Genomic DNA, 21,515 nt, shown 5'->3' with positions numbered 1-21,515 from the left:
TTTCCCTACTTTCGTTGCAAGTGTTTATGCAAAAATAAATTTTTGGAACTACGTATTCAGTAGGGCTGTGCAAAGCTTCAGTCGCTGATTCAATTCAGAGGAGACTTGGCCCAATTTGGCAGCCAAATCTCAGAATCGAATCACGAGACCCATTAATCTAATCGGAAGCCTCCGATTAGATTCAGAGAGATTCGATGATTAGCCATAGACACAGCTTTATATGGTTTTTTTTCTATATGCTTCAAGGTACCAGGCATGGCTCGTGAATGCTGAGATGGTGGGGCGGATGGAACGTCTCATGGGAGCGCGGGGGGATGGGTCTCCAGTGTGCTCGGCGGTGGACTTAGAAGTAGACCAGAAGTAGTTCTGGTCCATTTCCAGGTCCACTGACGGGCATCCAGGGTCCCCCTGTAGCCAATCCCCGAGCTGGGGGGGTCCCCCACATGCTCAGCAGTGGACCCAGAATTGGACCAGAAGTATTTCTGGTCCACTTTCAGGTCTGCCACTGAGCACATTTGGCGGGGGGTGGGGAGTGCACGCTTCTTGTGGAATGCTCCATCTGCCCCACCATTTCAGTGTTCATGAGCTATGCCTGGTACCTTGAGGTATATAGAAAAAACTTACAAAGCTGTGTGTATAGCTGAATCGCTGATTCTCTGAATCAGAATTGAATCTTCAGATTTGGCTGAATCAAAGTCAGGGCAGTGATCTAAATCAGCAAATTGAATCACTGTCCCCCGAATCTGGCCAAATCTGAATCAAATACTGCCTGCTTCGTACACCCCTAATATCGAAGTTCAACAGAAGGATGCTTCCTCCTCTTAGGATACTTACATATCTAGTAGCTACAGCTATATATTTCACTAGTTGTTTGCAATTTTTTCTTCAACTTATTCCAGTCTCTGAACTACATCTTAAATATATCTGTGATGGTGAATGTAGCTTATTTTCATTTCTTCACTCAGTCATGCATTTCACTTCTTTCTTTCTTGTCCTGAAATGAGAATTACAAGTCCTTTTATTTTCAAATGAATCTTTTTCAGACATCTAATTTTATAGTTGTAATCCACATACTACTGCACTGTACCAGTTCTATGTTTGTCCTTCTTTCTAGCCCACTAATGAATGACGGCACAAATTCGGGCAATGTTGGTAACCTCAGCTCAATGCCGACAGCTGCACCTCCTTCCAGTACTGGAGTAAGGAAAGCATGGCATGAACATGTCACTCAGGACTTGCGTAATCATTTAGTGCATAAACTGTAAGTGTTCATGACTGGCTGTTTTTACATTTCTTGACTTGTAACTAAGAATCAAAGCATCCAGGTTGAGAATTGGATTCAAAGGAACCATTGCTAATCAGTAATAAGGTTTGATGTCACTATCTCATAGCTCAACAGGTTGCAATTGCAGCATTACTAGCTGAAAAGTCAGTATCGGATGCATGAAGGTCTGCAAGAAGTCTGCATGATATGGTGATCTTAAGTCAGTTTTCACTGAAGAAATGTGCACACTAATGCAACTTTTGTCAGTGGTTTTTACAGTAGTACTTTAGCTCATCTGCTGAAATAACTCAGACTGGTGTTAAACTTTCTTAACTCTGCACACCATCTCTCCAGTTCAGTGTTAAATCACAGTGAGTAGACAGTGCAGGCAGACTGGTACAGCTACTTGCACTATCTGTTTTAGCAAATAGAGAATTTCCATTACTAAGTTTGTTTAACAAGTAATTCATTTTAAAATTTTATTTTAACGGTAGGAGAATGGCTTGGCATTGATTCTCTTTCAGATAGCTTTAATATATCCCATGTTCTCCTGTACAATAGATATGTGAAGTTATTATAAAGTTGCCTAAATTCTAAAGGACTTTTAAAATTTATATACTCTTTTTTTTTTGTGTAGTGTCCAAGCCATCTTTCCCACTCCCGACCCAGCAGCTCTGAAGGATCGCCGCATGGAGAATTTGGTGGCTTATGCCAGGAAGGTGGAGGGGGATATGTATGAATCGGCTAACAGTAGGGTATGTTGTCTCAGTGCAGATACTTGCTGTTAGCAAACTGTATAATATTAAAAATGTGATGCATACAATGCAAACTATGGAGAACCTTTGGCTATGCCATGGAAGTAACCGTGTTTTCAGTGGGTTTTATACTGCTGTAAAGCAGGTAACAGACTGAACTGCTTGTGCAGTTTTTATTTGTCCTTGCTGTAGCAGTTATTCTTTCACCAAACCAGAGTCACTACTGGAAATGTTTTTCTATTGGAGGAAGGTCTACTGAGTAAATTTTAAATTCTTAGGAGACTCCTTTATAGAATACAAAGAAGTTCAGTGTATTTCATTCTTCTTCTTCAGGTGTTGAAGTAGATCCTCATTCTCTGAATAAAGCAAGCACCCTAGCACTGCTATTTCCCTTACTGTCTTTCTGTTTTTGGTCCACATTCCCTCTTTGTTCTGAACTGTGTTTCAAAAAGTTTTGAAGCCTTTTCTGTGCCTGTGTAGTTAGAAATTCTGTGGGATTCAGACAGGCTGCTTACCTTCCCCTGTTTGCAGGCTTGTTAGGATGTTTTTCCCCTTTTTTGGCTTTGAACTTATCCAGTGGAGGTAGAGATGGCCAACAAAATCAGCTTTGATCCACTTGCCTCATAATATTTCACAGTATCAGTATTTGTCTTTGCCTCTTACCACTGAGGAGTAAAGGGACTTATTAAGCCCAGTTAAATGTAACAGATTAATGACTGAAATGTGATTCTTTAACTCCAGAGATCCGCTTACTGAAAACAGCTTCCTTTAGCCTGACAAAAGTAATAACAATCTCCTTAGGTAATGAGAGCAATCACTGAGGCCTTTCCAGATCAGAAGCCTTATGTCAGTTTTTCTCGGTTGAGATGCCACAGTGTCCAGCCCCTATGCAAGGAGGTATATGCTCTCTTCCCCCTGTTCAGCACCCTGCACTGTCCGTTCCCAGCATACTGCGGACAGCCCCCCTCCCCTGGGGACTGCTGTTGTCTTCCTCAGCAGCCCATGTTCTGGCCACCCCTGTGCCCCAAATTGTGTTCTGCTGTGGGCAGATGGGCACAGTTCCTTCTCCCATGCCCTCAGGGCTTTCAGGAGAGGTTGCTGGGACAGTAGCTCCAGTTGCTGGCACGCAGGAGTTTGGAAGAGCAGCCTTGGTGGTGGAACCACCCTTTCCCTCTGAAATACAGACTAGGATTAAGGAGAGGGCAGATCATGGAAAGAGCATAGCAAGGTGGGGTAAGATCCTGCTTCCATCACCCTTACTTGGTACCAACTAGATCAGTGGTTCAAGTATCAAGGCACCCTTCCACAACTTTTCTAAACTTAGATTATAGCTCAGTGATTCTTAACCAGGATGATGCTAAATTGTAAAAAATAAAAAAAATTGAAATAAAAAAAGTTATGGGGGAGTGTTTTAAGGCTACAAAGGCTGAGAACCACAGCCTAAGAAGAAAGATGTTAACTAGCTGATTATCCTAGGCCACAAAATATTTGTTAACCACATTCCAGGTGACGACTGCAAATTAAGAGGCAGCAGTGGCAAATTACAGTATCCTTGTCTATCTAGCCGCCTTGGGTCGTGTAAAAGGGCAGAATTTGGAATATAAGTCTTCTTTCAGAGCCAGGGGTGCCCAGCCATTTTATAGCCATGTATCTGATGCTGCTCTCAGGTCAATATCAGGTGATGTTTTGTTTGTCCTAGTTAAAGGTTTCATGTGCACATTCAGAATTCTTCCAGATTTGTTTTCATGGTAGAAAAACTTACCTGGAAATGGTGGGCCCTTGAAGAGCTGAGAGCATGCAGAGCTGATGCTGCACAGCCAGGGGACCCCTGACCACACATATTGGGGTACTCTGTTAACTCCCTCAGTCTACCCAGAGAGAAATGGCAGCAGTATACAGGGCAGCCCTGATTGGCGACCCAGTCTGCTCAGTCAGCCTGTCTCCTTGCAGCAGTGGGATTGTGAAAGAAAAGTGGTCTGCTCCCTGCTCTTTTGGAGCAGCAGAGTCCAAGGAGCAACCCTGTCTCCATAAAGTGGGGGGTGGGAACAAAGCACCCTAGGATGAGGGAGGACTATGCTGTGGCTTCTTTTGGTAGAGAGCATGTACAGACATTTGGTCTCCCAAGTGAAACTCATGAGTGATTTAACCCTGCTTGTTCCCAGGTTATTCAGAGACAAGTCCTGAGCTTCTGTACACTCATGGGTGCTCCTAGGAGATCAGTGACTCTTCCAAGAGAAAATGAATGTACCCCCCCAGGGGGAGTTCCCTCCCCCCCCACTCGCTGACTGGTCATTGGGGGGCATGTGCTCCCCTTTCCCCCAGACTAAGGTGGCACCAGTTGTGAATGCTGCTTCTAGAAAGACCTCTCAAATCTCTGGGTTAGGCATATACCAGGAGGTGTGTTTCTAAGATGGCAATCCAAACACTCTTACCAGAGCCTCAACAGTGAGCAGTTCTTCTAGAATATTTAGTTCCAGGCAGTGAATTGTAAGGCATGGTTAAGAGATGCTAAATGTTCTATCTTGTGGATTTACACTTTTTCTTCTTTTGAGAACTACTGATTCTACTCCTTGACAACTGGAAATAGAATAATGTGATGGGTCATAGAAAACAATTGACTTTGCCCTGCTCTCCACAGCATGCACTTCCCTTCACCTGTCCTCTTTTTTTTTTTTAGGAGAATTGTCTAACTTATTTCCAGGGAAGTAGAACGTCCTCTCACATCTAGAGAAGTTAGACATAGAGGTGGGTTACTGTGCTGCACAAGCATGAGGGACTTCAGTTATTTTCTTCTGACCAAGAGAGAAGATCTCTCTCTCATCATGAATCAGAGACATTTGGACAAAAAAGCCAAACATTGAAGCTCCCTGTTGTAACATTAATCTTTATTATCATACCTTTTACTCCATGGAGTTGGTTAGGGGCTCTCAGTTTGAAGGATGCCTAGTTCCCTAGTGCAGTCTGTCTAGCTCATGGGAATATTATACAGTCTTGTTTGGGGGTACAGATGCGAAAAATCACTCCTGCTTCAATGTGTTAGTCCATTTTATCTCTGTACAGCACCACAGACCGTAAGTCTGTCTACAATGGCAGTATTGTTCAGACATTGTCCACACTTATTTAAATGTTGTGTTGGTTAGAGCATATGCACCACAAATAGTTTTGGCCTGTTCAGAAAGTGTTATATACTCCTCTCTGTGGCTTCTCATACACTATAAGATATACTTTCAGCCCACAAGAGATGGGAATAAATGAAACCCTGTGAGCCTTCATGACAATGAAGGTTTTCTTTGCAGAGGACACATTCCATAACATGATGATTTTTTTTTCCTCTGAGATCACAGCCTTGGAGAGTCAGATAATTCTTCTTTTGGCTGCAGTGCCTCATGGCTCTTGCATTTTGTGATACTTTCTCAGAAGTTTCTATTGTCTAAAGAGCTTATTGCCAAGAGCTACAGTATTCCCACCTTACCAGCTTGATGGTTCTAGTACAAGACCTCAAAGCAGTCAGGACTGAGCACTGTAGAGAACATGTCTGCTGCAGGGTTTCTTATTTCCCAGGCAAACAAGACCACCTCTCTCCTTGGTTTCCTTCTGTGCCCACAACTGTACCTTGGAGACCTTCCACTCTCCTATTAACATGAAAGTTCATGAAGCCCTACCTCTCCTTCAGACATGTCAGCTAGAGGCTTAGCTCAAGATGGCAGGGGCAGCTGCAGTTTCATTATGTCTCTGAACTTTTATGATTTTTCAGTCAGCACTGCAAAAATCATTTCCCTTCACTGATTTGGTAGTATACTCCAATTCTTCTCTCACAACGTTACTTTTAATCCTCACTTTACCTTCTCTTCATCAGCCTTTTCTTCCTCTGTGTTCCTTCCACAATCTCCCTCACTTGCTTTCTTAGTATTATTCATGTTTATAATAAAAATAAAGTAGAATAAAAAACTCAACAAAGTAAAGCACAGAACTTGTATGAATGCATCCAAACCAATACTGTGTTCATTCTGCTTGTGTTATTCCCCTTAATTATACTCTTCTCTGTTTAGACTGTATGGGTTTAGGCACACATTACTTTTGTAGTGCTTTGTGTGCACTTTATTCTAATACTATAAAAGCCTTAGTCTGTCTGTCCATAGTGCTTTATTCACACTCTGATTGGCTGCCTGAAACAACCAGAGTGCTTCAAGAGTGTTTAGACAGGAGACAACGTGGCAAAGTGCCGCCATGGTGGTGGGTGTGGAGTGGGGAGTGGCCAGTCCAGCACAGCTGGCCTGCCCTTCCCCTTCCTCCCCTGCTCCCTGCAGGTGACAGAGCAGGGCTGGAAGCAGGGGATGCATAGCTTCTGGGCCCCAACAAAAGCCAGTGTTTAGGGGTGGGCCACGGTGGCAGTGACCCACCACTGCTGCCATGCCCCAACAACAGTCCTGAAGGAGGGTGGGGGAAATGAGCCCAGCCCTGAAGTGGCAGAGGCAAGGGTGGGGGTAAGGGGAGCAGGGCCTGACACGAGACTCCCTGCCCACCATGACAGCAGGGAGTGCACTGCCAACAGTTAGGAGGGAGAGGAGTGGGGAGGGGAGGCAGGTGGACACAGGTGAGGTGGACCTAGAACATGGGCAGGTGGGGTGGGGGGCAGGCACAGACCAGAAGTGGCAGGGGAGAGGGGGAATAGGCCCGGACTCAAAGCGTGGGGGATGAAAGGGGGGGTGGGGGCTGGACATGGGCCTCTGTCCCCACTCCTCCTTCCACCCAGCATTCTTGATGGGCAATTGGCTAGTAATTCTATAAAATGTGTGTCCATATATTCTGACTGTTACTAGCACCACAAAAAAAAATGTTAGATCCAACTTAAGTTCCTGTTTGAAAGAGGAACTTCGTTGTAGTGAACTGTTACATGTAGTGCTACAGGAGGTCCCTCAAAACCCCAGCACTCGGGAGTGCTCTGCTCTCCCTCCTCTCCTCTACCACCAAGTCCCTCCCCCTCCCCCCTCGCCCCACTCCAAGACAGGGTGGGAGTGAGAGCAGTTGGATCCCTGTTAAAGCAGAGCTGCAGTTCTGCTATTTGTGATGGCTGTTACAGAGCCTGTATTTAAACAGTTCAGTTAAGACGACTTGAGACGGTCCTTAATTCTTTTTGTTAGATAATCCTCCATAAATCAAAAGAACGCAGGCCTTGAAACAAGGCTGCGATATTTATGGCATAAGGCAAACCTTTTGTTCTAGCTAACTCATGAGAACTTTTCCATCTTCCCTGAAACCTAAGCAACTAAAGAATGTTTTTAATTCTCTAGAATAATGGTTCTCAACCTCTGGCCTGTGGGGCTCCCCTTGGGACCAGAAATTTGGTGGTGGGAGAGTGGTGACAGTGTTAATTACCACAGTTTCTAGAGCTGTGACAGTTGTTGCCACTGCTCTCCTGTTGCCAACTTTCTGGCCCCATGGGGAGTCCTGTAGAGGCCTGATGACATAGCTGGTATACAGGGTTGCTCCATGGCCAGATCTGGCATGTGAGCCTGACCTGACACAGCAGATGGCACCCATGAACTGACCCCATGCCCTTGGACCATCTCTGCCCATAGGATCCAGCCCACAGACCAGCCTCGTGTCACTGGCCCATGGGGCCACTGCTTTAGAAGGATTCAGGGAAACCTGACTTTCTGCATACTGGACTCGATCATTCTTTACAATAAATACACAAAAAAGACTGTAAATTAAGTAAATCCTAGGTCTGCAGACCCATGATGGCAGCACAGACCATAAAGAACACAGTATCCTCAAGCAGGCATAACATGTTCACCTGTTAGTTCTATACATGTGACAAAATGGATTTTTCTTTGTGCATATGTCCTTAGACATTTGCTCATCTTGGTCACTGTTTCTCACTAGTTGTCTCCCTCCCTTTCAGTAGCAACTGTCTTGTCAGATAAACTGTATGTGGAACAAAGACAGTTTTATTCTTTATATTTCTGAATTGATCTTCTCATGTACACCAAGTTAACAGCTGCTTTCAGAAGTTTGTTCAATAGAATTGTAAAGGTGGGCAGCTTCTCTCAGTGTTGACTCTGGATTGGACAATAAGTGCATTATAGAAACACCTATTCTAGAAGTATGCATCTACTTAGCTATGTCCTACTGGAAACAACTGAATTTTCATATTGTTTTTTTCTTCCAGAAACCTACAGCTGTTTTGTTTGTAAAAATCCACACATGATTTGCAAAGGTCTATCTTTGAAATATAGACTTAGATAGTGAATCATCGTGAGAAACTTTATTTTTCCCAGATTTTTTTAAGTTCACTGTTTCTTAGAATAATAAGTTCTATCTAGTTTATCACAAGAGCTGTAATTGTTCAAATAAACAGCTCTTTATGTGAAAAAAAATGTAAGTGTCAGTTCTGTCTCTCTTTGATAGAGGCAAGAGTTGACTGAATATTATCTCTCATTTATAGGATGAATACTATCACTTATTAGCAGAGAAAATCTATAAGATACAAAAGGAACTAGAAGAGAAACGGAGGTCTCGTTTACATAAACAAGGGATCTTGGGTAACCAGCCAGCCTTACAGACCCCAGGTGCTCAGCCACCAGGTATTCCACAGGTGGCTGCTGCCATGGGCCAGGCACAGCCCGTAAGACCTCCAAGTAAGTACTTGTTCATGAAGATGAATGGGGCCGGGGAAATGGAAGAAGGGTGGGACACCATTTTATAAAATTCATTTAATTTGAGTACTACTTCTGTATGCTGCCAAATTGACAAAAATGTCCCTATGCTTTTAAACTAGTTCTTACTTTTTTAAAATAAGAGAAACAGTTTTGACCTTTTCTTTTGTTTCCGTTACAGATGGACCTATGTCCATGCCAAATGTGCCTATGAGTCGTATGCAGGTGTCTCAAGGTATTTAATTTTCCTTTAAATCAGTTTTGTTCAAAACATGCATTTTCTGGTTTGCTTTTCTTCTGTGTCTTCCTTTCGGATCTTGTGTATGGATGGGTGGAGTATGTGTATGTTTGTTTGAGAGATGCATGTTTTTTTCCTGTCAGTAGCTGCATTCACTATTATACTGTACTAGACTTTATCTTACTGAATCAGGAGTGCTAGCAACATGAGAGGAAAATAATCTGTTCTTGTTGTCTCTTTTTCCTGTAATTTTTAAATGTACTTAACCATTTTCATCATTTCTCTATCAGCTAACCCTGTTAGCTATGAAGATATTTAATTGGGAACTTCATCATTAACTAACATCCCCTATAAACTCTGGGCAGTTGGTGTAGCCTCCCTCAGCTATTTTTCCCTAAAATTACTGGTATTTCAGCTTCCCAAAATGTAGTCCAGTTCTTAGCCAAATCTTGATTTAATGTCAGTTTTATGGAATCTGTTAACCTGAAGCTTGTGTTGCAGTCATGAGACTGTCCCCATTGGGAATGCTCTTAGCATTTTTTGTTATTTATTTTGGTTAGGGAAGGAAATGGTCTTGCTAGATATCATCAGTAAATATCATTGAGCCTAAAATAAAATTCTGCATCTACCAAAATTGATTGCATTATTTAGGATGTGTTGTTGAGGGGGATTTTGAAAGAGAGTGGGCCATGCTTCTCTGTATTGCTGGTTATGGTTGTATTAGCGTTTGAGGAATGGCTTGCCTTCAGGTATTCAGGGTGTATTTTTTTCTGTTTACTTTGAGAAATACAGTGAAAGAAACAAGAGACCACCCTTATTATGTAAACTTTTTGGTATTTAAGAAACCACTTTAAAGTTTTCCTAGAACTATCATTATAGTACTATTATATTCTTTAAACATCACCTCCAGTATTGCCCCCCTAAGGCCAAAACAGATTTTAAGACAAATTTCACTCTTTTGCCCTACTTGGTTTTCCCCTGCCTGTTTCTCCTTGTTTGCTTTCTTTGATTACTGGCAGTTTCGCATTCAGTAACAAAGCCCACTTTTTAATGTGAGAATTAATTTTTACTTTTCTGATAACATGAGGCAAACTGTGGGTGAAGGGGAATGTAATTACCCAATCTGCTTGCCATCTGTCACTGTTAGGCAACGTCTTTCACCTTAAGCAGTTTCAGTTATGATACTGCAGGCTGGTGAGTGTGCTATACATAAATAAGTGTGTGGTGATTTGTTCCTAATGAGTTGTTTTGGGGGTACATTTGCAGGAATGAATCAGTTTAACCCCATGTCCATAGGGAATGTACAGATGCCGCAGGCACCTATGGCACCCCGTGCAGCTTCTCCAATGAACCATCCTGTACAAATGAGCAACATGGGTGCTGTTCCAGCGGTTTGTATTTGTATTTGTTACTTTTTAAATGAATTATCTTTGAAATCTTATTAGTTAATTATCTCATAATCAAATACCTCAATTTTTATCAGGTATCTTAAGGAAAAACTGAGTTCATGCTATTGTGAATACTACATTATTTAGTTTGCAATTCAAATGAATGATTTCAGGGAAATTGGTCTTGTCATTCTATCAGATTTTTTACTGACTTTGTTTATTATTTGTTGTTTCCGGTATTTGACGCTGCCACACGTAGATACCAGAGGTATAACAACACAAAGTTTTGGGAAGAAACTTAGTGCTTTCAAGTATAGCCATCCAATGTTATTTCCTTTGTTGCCCCATGAAAATTTAGTTTCACTCTTTCAGAAAATGAAAGTAGAAAGAGTTCTAGTATGTTACTTGTCCATGTTAACTGAGAGACCAGCATAAAATTTAGTATTTTAAATATAGCTAGAATATTTCTTCCCCCTGTTTGAAAGTAACTTAGTTGCCTGTTAACACCTTAGACAAAATGCTGAGCTTATTTATTGAAAGTTTCTTGGAATTTACTGAGGTCAAAATTTGGCCTGTATTTTTTTTAATCTTATGGGTAATTATGTAGAATTATTTCTTTTATAGCTATATACTTTTTTAAATAACTGAAATGTGTTTAATTTTTAGATGGCAATGTCTCCTTCCCGAATGCCTCAACCACAGACCATGATGGGAGCTCATTCCAATAATATGATGGGTCAGGCTCCTACCCAAAACCAGTTTCTGCCTCAAAATCAGTTTCCGGCATCCAGTGGGGCTATGAATGTGAACACTGTAGGCATGGGTCAGTCAACAGCCCAGGCTGGAGTTTCTCAGGTAGAACTCATTTTCTGCAAGATGGGTTATTTGCAATGGGTTATCTTAGTTTAATTTACTCAGTTTTTTATTTTTTGTATATCCGGTAGCCACTGTAATTGTCCAAGTAGCCAATTTATCAAAGACCTTCATTTCATTCACTCTCTCTTGCAGTGTAATTAATGTCTTCTGTGTTCCAAATGTTTCCATGAACATAATCGGTTTAAGTGTATTTGTTAAGGAAAATATTCCTCCAACTTGTGATGTAAATTCTATAATCCATAAAATGGTTATAAGGAAATTCAGGAGGGAACATCAGGAAAAGCCGATTCTTTGCACATGAGACTGTTTTCAGTGTCATCCCCCCCCTCTTACATCTCAGCCATGTATACGTTCCTTTTTTATGTGCAGGGTTCAGAGCTGTTTTAAATTACAGGTGTCAAGAAAGCATATAGCCCAAGAAACCTTTTTAGAAGTATTGTGTTTAACCTTGTTGCTGCATCTGAATGGAAAATACTGTTTATCAGTCATATTCTTCTCCAGGTTGTTGCAGAGGTCAGTCAGGCTGCTAATTGTTTAGCAAAAGAAACATTTCTGTGCTTTTTTTAAATCAAAAGGATAAATTTTTATCCTCCAGGAGTCTCTTAAATGAACAATGAGTAGTGCAATGGTATCCCTTCAGAATTGATGGGCAATACAAAAGCAGTTTTAACCATTTTAAGTTCTAATCGCAGGTGAACATTTTGTTGTTTAGGTTTATTGTGATACACAGATCTTTTATGCACCTTATATACAGATCTTATTTCTGCTTTAAAATTAGCAAGATGTACTCTCCTCTTTTCTTCCGTTCACATTGTAAGTCAGGGTGCCCAATGTACAGTGTACAGCAAGAGGGCAAGGGAGCACAGCAGCAGTAGATAAGTCAGGAAGTAAAGAATAGAGCAGGATATAGGGCAGGGAGTACAGGCCTGGGAACAGACAGCAGATCGGGCAGGGGAAGAGATCAAACTGGCACTTAAGCAGGGCATGAGGGTGTAACTTGTGGTGCACCTGCCAAAAAGTTGGCCCCCAATTTCCTAGGTTGCCTAAGGAATACACTTTTAAATGTGTATGCACATGCACACAAACACAGAACATTTATAATAGTGTTTGACTGAAATGTAGATTCATACATGATATAATTTCTGAAATAGTAAAGTTAGGATAAAAACAGTTACCAGACATTTTGTTGTCTTTTGTGTGTTTCAGTTGTGGCAGATGTAACCACTAAGTCTCAAGTACAGCTTATGGTTTAGGGTTGGGGGTAGCTTTATGACATGTTATATTCTCTGATTTCTAGATGCTGCTCAGCTCAGTACAATTTAAAAAAAGAATGGCTTGCTATTGGCTGTTCTGTCAATGGTGGGAGTTTCATCTGGGTTCTAAGTCCTTTTATTCCAGTAAAACAGTATATAAAAGAAGCAGAATGTAATCGGATTCAGGGTTCAGGTTTGAGCAGAAGGCATTGAAAAGCTCTCTGATGTGTTCAGAATCTTTTCATATGCAACAGCAAGAGTTACTGCAAAAACAAGTTGAGTATAAATGAAATTACAGATGTGGTGATCTACATTTGGCACTGTTATATGGTATTTAATGCTTTTAAAGAGAACATGACTAGAATTTTGAGGTAGCGTAGATGCATCAAAACTTTTGTGTCTCTTTCAAGCAGGGGCAGGTTCCCAGTGCTACCCTTCCTAACTCCGTGAATATGCTAGGACCACAGAGTGGTACGCTGTCATGTCCACCAGTGACCCAGCCACCTCTACATCAGACTGTGCCTCCTGTATCCACAGCGGCTGGCATGCCGCCTATCCAACACCAAACACCAACTGGAATAACTCCTCCTCAGCCAGCAGCACCTACTCAGCCATCCACACCAGTCTCATCTTCGGGGCAAACCCCTACCCCAACACCTGGTTCAGTTCCAAATGCAACACAGACACAAAGCACACCAACAGGACAGACTGCAGCCCAGGCTCAAGTTACACCACAGCCTCAAACCCCAGTACAACCCCCATCTGTGCCAACCCCACAGCCATCTCAGCAACAGCCAATGTCTGTTCAGGCACAACAGCCTCCTGGCACTCCAGTGAGTATCAGTTGCTGTTTTTGGCTGAAGTATAAAAAACCCCTAAATACTGAATAAGTAATCTTTCCCCTATATAACACTATGCATGTAAATTTCAGTGCCTTTTATAGTGTTGTAACAGTTGCTTGTATTTTATAGTAGAAGAGGAATTGAAATGTATACATAAATATTTTTTAAATAATCTGCAAACATAAAATGTATCCATCTAAATGTTCTTAACAGCAATTTTAATTTGTGATTTCTATTGTGAAGAGTAAAATACACAGAATATTTCTACAGCTGTGTGTGGGAGGCTTGTACATAATCTGTCCAAGCTGTTTGGCTTTAGTTGGGATCACTAGTTTTTTACCTTCATGATCATTATATTTACACTGAGATATTAAAAATGGGGACAAAGTGTGTGTGGTTAAGGTGTGTGTACTGTTCCCAGTACACCTGCTTTGTTAACTGTATATGCTGCTGCATCAGATGAGATTCCTCTGTGTTCCCTTCTGTATAAGCAGATCCTTGTGGTGTTGATCTAATTATCTAGATCTTGATTTTAGTGAGTTCCCAGATTCAGGTTTTGTACCGTCTTTTTTTATATATAATTTTGTGCTATCCCTCTTGCAAGGAAAAAATACTTCCATTTTTTCAGTGTATTTATTAATTTTATACCTTTCTTTGTATTAGCTCTCCCAGGCAGCAGCTAGTGTTGATAACAGGGTGCCCACCCCAGCTTCAGTTGCTAGTACTGATACCAACTCCCAGCAACTGGGACCTGATACATCAATGTTAGAAAGTAAACCAGAGGTTAAAAAAGAAGAAACTGAGCCAGAACCCAGTGAAACACAAGTGGAACCCAAAACTGAGGTACGTGAAATTACTTCACAATTTAATTAAAGTAATAATATGCAAGAGCCTAAAATAAGATACGTAAACATGAGCTAAGCTGACAAAAAGGTTAGTTAAAAGAAAGTATGTTTTTGTCTTTTTTTTTCCCTATGAAAAGCCCTAATTGGCTGGTGCTGTTGTGACACCCTAAGCTTATAGAACTCATTGTTTGAAGCAGTATAGATGAAATTTCATCTAGTTTCCTTTCTTAAGATGGAGGAGGATTTACAAGGATCTTCACAAATGAAAGAAGAGATGGAAGGGACAGAGCCAAAGCAGGAGCCAATGGAGATTGAAGAAAAGAAACCTGAAATAAAAGTAGAACCTAAAGAGGAAGATGAGAATGGCACAAATGGCAATACTTCACAATCAACATCCCCATCTCAGCCCCGTAGAAAAAGTATGTATGTAGACTGCCATAACTGTCCTGTAAATTTGGGGAGGGGAGGCTTTGTGTAGTTGTTGGTGTAGTGTGCTACTACTTTCAAAGTTGCTAGTCAAAACCTTTTCCTAGAGAATGTGAATACCACTCGTGTTCCAAATTAATTTGCAGTGCTAAGTGTTCTGAATATGGCTTGTTTGAACCTATATGATTAGTTCCTGTATTCCTTCCCTGACCCTCCCCACACTCACTTTTCTTTAAGGAAACAAGGCAGCATTGCACATTTGGGAGCTTGTTCCCGTTAAATTCTTTCAACAAATTTCTTGCATGCAAACATGTAATTAAGAAATATCACCATTTCTAGTGAGAGCTGTTTTCATTTGCTCCTAGTTTCCCCTATTTTCTTGGTTTTTTTACACTTTAAATTTTCTTTTCTTGATAAACTTTTGCCCACCAACAGACATGAAAAAATTGATGCAAGTTGTTTGAAAAATGTTATGATGTAATTACAGACCATATCATACTATGTATGCATTCTGGACAATTATGGTTGCAGGTACCATCATCTTATATTTGGCATTTCTTAATTTTTATTGATTTGTTTAATCTCCTTTTTATATTGAATTGTTAAACTAACTAGTATGCAAGAATCAGTCATGTATGCAATGGTGTTAAAATATCTTAACACCACTTGTTTTAATACGTATTGCTGAAATTAGATGCAGAAGTTTGTCTGAGACTTTATTCTCTGCAGTGTGATGCAAAAGGCATGCTTTGTATGAAACTGAAATACAGCAAAGTCAGCTCCCAATGGGAAGAATTTTATTCTTTCTTTGCATGGGATGTCCTGATAGCTGAAGTAATTCTTTTGATCTTACACTTAGTAATATCTAAATATGAATTATAGCATAAACATCTTATTAACAGGAGACTGAAGTTCATAATGATGTTTTAATCTAAATATATAAGCCGTCTTCTTTTTCTGAGAGTAAATGCCTCCCATATCTGGCTATACAGGATGCACTATTAATCTATTTATATACTTATCCTGATGTGCTAACTAGCCTGTACCAGACTCATTTGTGCAATTTTAAGTGGATTATATTGTAATCTGACTGAGTGGTGAAAGGTCATTACTGCCTTATAATTGTTTATTACTGCTCCAGTGATTTGGACTTGAAACAGGACTTGGGTATAAATTGCAGAAGTAGGACTTCCCTTGGTCATTTTTTAAACTGTTTTAGTTCTTTGGCCTCCATGGAGGATTACAGATTCTCTGTTGACTTGCTTTCCTTCCTTTACAGAATGACAAGGGATTTTTTCATTTAGCAACTTAAAACTTTCAAATTTCTAGCTTTTCTTGCCTGTTTTGTGAGCAGTGCTTAGGGGGTGCCATTTCTGGCTCCAGGCTACCACACCTTCCTTGAAGAAACTCCAAACTAGCCAAGAAGCCATTTAAGAAAAATAACAGTGAATGTCTCCCTTGCCCTTCTTCAGACACTATGGGGAAGAGACAGATATCATTGTTATCAGCTAAGCTTTTTCCTATCACTTTTCCTCCCCTCACTTCTTTCAAGAAGAAAAACATTTTGGAGTGCTTGTTAATTAGGACTTGCTAATTTGCCACTGCCACCCCACCTTGCAGAATCTTTGGTAGGTGACCAGTTTCTTCAGGTGTTTCAAAAGACCACCAAACCTTACACTGGTATCTTCCGTATGTTACAGGATCCTCTACTGAAAAGAGTACAAGAAAAAAGAGAACCAAATCCAAGCATATTGTCTTTTTGTAGGTCTAAAATGCTGCTCTTGTCTTTTCTAAGTACTTTCTTTTTGGTGAGTTCAGCTGAATTCCCCTTGAGTGTTTTTAAATATACAACAAGTTGTTGTCACTTAATTGATAATGGAGTATACTGTTTCAGGCAAAGAACTATGTATCCAAGACAAAATAAGGCAAATAATGGTTGTGTGCTAGTTCCTTGTGACTTCTTATATCCACAAGAACACGTTCCTTCCCAAGGAACACGCACAATATTTGTTTGCAAAAGGGAGAAACCCAAAACAGAGGTGTCTAACCAGCATGGAAGAAACAAAAATTCTACGACCATAAGCACTAAAGTCTGTGCTTCTTTATCTTTTACTTGTTTTCCGGTAGAAGACAAGTTAGTTGTACCCTAGAGACCAATTCAGAGACCCGTAAGCTTTCATAATCAAGAGCCTTGCAACTCACAAAATGCAATGAGCAGTACAGTTAAGTTACAAGTGGGCAGCTCTTCTGAAAATCTTCCCCAGGCTGCTATCCAGTCCTGCTGACTCCTATGAGCTCTGGCCCTTCTGGGCTTACTCACAGTTCCCTTGCCACTTTCTGGTACTGCTTCTCAGCTTCATGCACAGGGAACTCCTTCAGTTAGCACAGTCAGTCTCTAGTTCCCAACAGTGCTTTGTTCTGTTCCCACCAGAGAGCTTCTTCCTCCAGCTCTGCCTGGGTCAGACTGCCCCTTCTGCCTTTGGTGCAGGGCTTATTAAATAGCCCACAGCCTGCCTCTTCCTGCTTCTCAGGAGCTTGGCTTAAAGGTGCAGCCTTCAATTTTTCACTCAGTGACAAGGCAAGGTCCCCTGTTACACATTTATGTAAGACAGGTGCAGCAGGCAAGTACAGTTTTGGCTGAGATAATGGAGCATACATTACTAGATTTAAACCCTTAATAGCTTCCAGATGTTTGGAAGGGTGGAAACTTTTCTTGTACAGGTTTCCCTCAATTTATGCAGGTTCTGTATATGCAAATTCACTTTTATGCAATGAGCATTTTTGTCCAAGCAGGCAAGTCTATGGGGGGAGGAGAAAGGGCCCGTGGGGTTGGGACCCCACTTAGCCCAGCCCCTGCTGTAGCAGACCTGGGAGCAGCTGGTGCCAGCTGCCTGCAGTTGCTAGGCTGCACCATGTTCCACCTTGTCCCCCTGTGCCTGGGCTCCACCTGACCCCCCTCACCCCAGCTCCTGGGCTGCGCCATGCTATGGTGCAGGCAGCTGGTGTCGGCTGCTCCCAGGGCCACTGCAACAGGGATTGGGGTGAATGTGAACAAGCGGAGCCCCGGTTGGCACATCACAGTGCAGCTTGTCCACACTCACCCCAGACCCTGCTACAGTGGCCCCAGGAGTGGCTGGCAGCAGCCTGCTGTCATCCCATGCACAGATCTTGGGGGTACGTGCCCCCAGGAAGAGCCCAGCGCAGCCCTGTCGGGGCACAGAGCAGCAAGAGGCACCTACCACCCCTCCACACCCACCAACCGTTCCCTCTGTGCCAGCTGCTCTCGGGGCTGCTGCAGCAGGGGCTGAGGTGAGTGCAGATAAGCTGCGCCATGCCCCCCCGGAGCTCTGCTTGTTCCCACTCAATCCAGCCCCTGCTGCAGCAAGAGCTGTACCCCCCACCACCCCACACCCACTGCCAGTTCCCTCTGCTGTGTTCCCTTGTGTATCCCTGGGAGCAGCACCCCTCTCCCTGCACCTTCCCTAGACCCAGCCTCCCTCACGGCCATGGGAACCTATCCCTATTTGTTACATTATAAAGTGGGCTTACTTTATGTACGTTCTCCGGGAATGCGTGTACCACATAAAGTGAGGGAAACCTGTAAATCGTTACAGTTGTCAGAGAAGAAATTTGTTTATAATGTAACCAGGTAAAGACTACAAAAACAAAGGAGTTCCTAAAATCTAGGGTTCACTTATCCTGAACCCAGCTTCTCAATTAAATCTTGCGTGCTCTGAAGTTCAAAGAAGCTGAAGCAAGGGCACAGAAGAGCTCTTGTGGCCAAGCTTGGGAGACAGCATTTGGGGATAGCCTGTCTCCCTATGTCCTTACATCTGGAAAAGGGTAGCATGCTTTTGGCATTCTCTGTCATTATAGACATTCAGTTATTATTCCATGAAGTCCAGAAAGACACTGTGGAATAGATTCTCTCATTAGTAGAACCCCTCCCCCCATCTTTGGTGTCCAGTAATCCTTCTTTCTTTTTCCCCACCCCAAGCAATCACATACTCAAGATTCCACTTCACCATAAAATATTCTGATATTGATGCATTCCATTAGTATTAGATTGGCAGTAATCAAGAAATGTTGCTCCATTCTGCTGTTAGAAATGTATTCCAATCCTTAAGAAGGCAATCTACCAAATTACAATATTTGCATTTGTATTACTTTTTGTGGTTGTGCCCAAAGGCTTAAGCCATTGTGCCAGGCACTGTACAAAAATGCAGAATAACAGTCTTTGTTCTTTGTCACAAAGTTTGAAGTCTGTTATGCCTGAATTATAAAGGAAACTACAGTCTATGATGCAGAGCTGAAAATGTAAAGCCAAATTCTCAGTTCTCTGTAACAGTGGTCTCCAAACTTTTTTGATCGCACACCCCTATCAGTAAAACATTTTTGAGCACACCCCCCCAATATATGTATATGTATTTATTTATAAATGATATACATGTACTACTCTACTAATATGTACATTATAAAACATACACAAAAAATAGAAATTAACAAAGGATGAGATAAAAATTAATATAAATAGAAGTTCTAATATTTTCTTCCTGTACCCCAATGGGTCGTCTTGTGCACCCCACTTTGGAGACCACTGCTCTATAAGAGAGTGATCCCATTTTTCAGCCCCATTTTTGTGTGTAATCATATACATCAGTGTAAAGATGCTAACAGGTACAAAATCAGAATGGTAATGTATTGAACAGTTGTGTGCAAAATAACCAAATAAAGTGCAAGTGAACAAAGAATTGGGTATCTTTCCTCTTTTTTTGGTTTGAAAGTCAACCTCAGTACAGGCATACTTCAGTAATATGCAGTGTGCTGATTGTGGACAAAGAGTCTAATTCCTACTCTTCCCACCTGTTGTTAAATTTAATGAGGAGCGAAAACAGTTAGCATGAGTAAGGAGATTATGCAGAGTAATCCTATTAAGATTCCATATTGATTTGAATGCCTTAACAGAACTTTGTATTTAATCTCTGAACTGAAAGTCTGGCCTCAGCTGTGCAGATCTTTAAATGAGCTGTTTTGTCCATTCACTTTTACCTTTTTCACTGTGTTCAGGAAATAGTCCTCTCCTTTTTGTCAAAACTCTGTTTCCCCAAAGGAAACAGTATGATATGCCTGGGATGTACAAAAAGCTCCCCTAATTAACTTTGCAGAAAAATACTGCCTTGTTTTCCCATCTGTGGGAGAGAGAGAGAAATGTAAAGTCAGATTTACACTTTTATGTTCAATGGCTGAAACTGTGGGTTGTGTATAAATCTGGGAGTATTAACATTCCAAATTATGTATAGCCCATCAGACTAGCACTTCCATGTTGTGTCCAGAAAACTCCTGTGACATTTAATATAATAAAAACCTGTCTTAAGCATACAGTTCTCTGTGGATCATTGGTCATTGCCTGCAGCTTTCCTTGTTCTAATAAATTCTGTAACGGGTAAGACAGTTATATATGATAAAGAGGAAGAAAGAATCGCATTTAGCTTATTTTTCTCTTTGGGGGGAAAAAACGTTATTGTTCATCATTTTATCCCTTCACAGGGTAAGATTATTAGTTTCTGTTCATAAAACCAATATATTTATTAGATCTTATATTTATACATAATACATCTGACACAGTTTCAGGAAAGAGAAGATGGGAGTAAATGTGACAATATGCAGAGCAGAACAAAGCGTTCACATTAACATTAATGAACCTAGTTGTTCAGAGACCAAAAAACTGGTAACCACTACTATCCTAGTGTGTGTGTGTGTGTGTGTGATTTTTATATATATACATAATATATACACACACACAACAGAATAGTTTTAATATCTGAGGGGATTTCTTTTGTGTAACAGTGTCTGTGTATTTTTTTTTCCTTCTTCCCCCCCCCACAAGTCTTCAAACCCGAGGAACTGCGCCAGGCTCTCATGCCTACCCTTGAAGCATTGTACAGGCAGGACCCTGAGTCCCTACCTTTCAGACAGCCTGTGGACCCCCAACTCCTAGGAATTCCAGTGAGTTAGAATGACAGATGTTTTTGTAGCATGTACAGCAAGATATGCAAAATCTTACATTTATTTGGGCTAGTTTGTTTTACTTCACATTTTTATGCTTGTTTCTTCAGCATAATGCTTCTGGGTACCTCTGCTTTGCACATTGTAAAACTTTCTCACTTTCAGTTGTAACTGAACCAGAATGTAGTACAGGTTTCCCTTGCTTTATGTGTCCATTCGTTCTTATGCGGTGACCCTTTTTTATACCAAAAATTCATTTTATGCAAGGTAAATTCACTCTTCAGTGAATTGGTGATCAGTGGGGTGGAAGCACGCAGTCAGCTGCTTTGTGCGGTGCATTGTGGGAGTGACAAGCACCAAAATATATTCTGCTGTGTGGATTTGTGCTCCTTGCTCATCTGCAATGTGTCTCTGTAGTTGCCATCCCCATTTTGGTAACATTCACCACTACCTTGTGCTTGTGTGTACTGTCTGCTGTTGGTGAGTACCAAAATTGTTTTGTAAAAGTGGTAGAAGTGGGTCTGGGGGTCAGTACAGTCAGTCTTGGAACGTATCCCTATTTGTTACATTGTAAAGTGGGTTCCCTTTATGTGAATTCAAGTTATGCACTGTTTTCCAGGAATGCATGTACAGCATAAAGTGAGGGAAACCTGTATAGGTTGCTTCTTTACTGAAGACTTGGTTTCCATTTTAAAACACTTTTTTCCCTTAAAGATTTTGTCATCATTTATTGTTCTTGGTATTATTTTGTATTGGCTACTGACTGGACCTCCAGTCAAAATCTAGGGCCTTATTGTTTTGGGGACTTTCCACAACAGAAAACAAAATATATTACAAACCTAGGTGTTAAATGGTGAGGCAACAGATATATAGAGTCAGAATGAGAGTATAAGGATATTTAAAAAAAAAAGTACTGGTCAGCATGGTAGGTAGTGATGTTGCCACATCCATGTCTAACTGTTG

The 21,515-nt window shown here is 41.2% G+C and overlaps 1 protein-coding gene across 3 annotated transcripts in view; it reads left to right on the top strand.

Moving 5' to 3' along the window:
• Nucleotides 1-21,515, top strand: part of CREBBP (CREB binding lysine acetyltransferase) — a 182,032-nt gene that overhangs the window by 104,260 nt on the left and 56,257 nt on the right. Inside the window, exons 8-17 of one of the 3 annotated variants that reach the window (XM_090024768.1) lie at nt 1,115-1,261; nt 1,902-2,019; nt 8,468-8,660; nt 8,860-8,913; nt 10,213-10,307; nt 10,971-11,159; nt 12,844-13,266; nt 13,939-14,118; nt 14,353-14,539; nt 20,434-20,552. In XM_090024768.1, the coding sequence (XP_089880894.1) occupies nt 1,115-1,261; nt 1,902-2,019; nt 8,468-8,660; nt 8,860-8,913; nt 10,213-10,307; nt 10,971-11,159; nt 12,844-13,266; nt 13,939-14,118; nt 14,353-14,539; nt 20,434-20,552 (1,705 nt within the window). Of the gene's footprint in view, nt 1-1,114; nt 1,262-1,901; nt 2,020-8,467; nt 8,661-8,859; nt 8,914-10,182; nt 10,308-10,970; nt 11,160-12,843; nt 13,267-13,938; nt 14,119-14,352; nt 14,540-20,433; nt 20,553-21,515 lie in introns of all 3 variants that reach the window. The other 2 variants (XM_090024767.1, XM_090024766.1) reach the window with 2 other exon arrangements.

This window comes from Crocodylus siamensis, chromosome 12 (genome assembly GCF_052110815.1).
Source record: "Crocodylus siamensis isolate JL-2025a chromosome 12, ASM5211081v1, whole genome shotgun sequence".
Classification (NCBI taxonomy): Eukaryota; Metazoa; Chordata; order Crocodylia; family Crocodylidae; genus Crocodylus; species Crocodylus siamensis.
The sequence above is the reverse complement of the archived record's forward strand: the minus strand, read 5'-3'. Positions and strand labels throughout refer to the sequence as shown.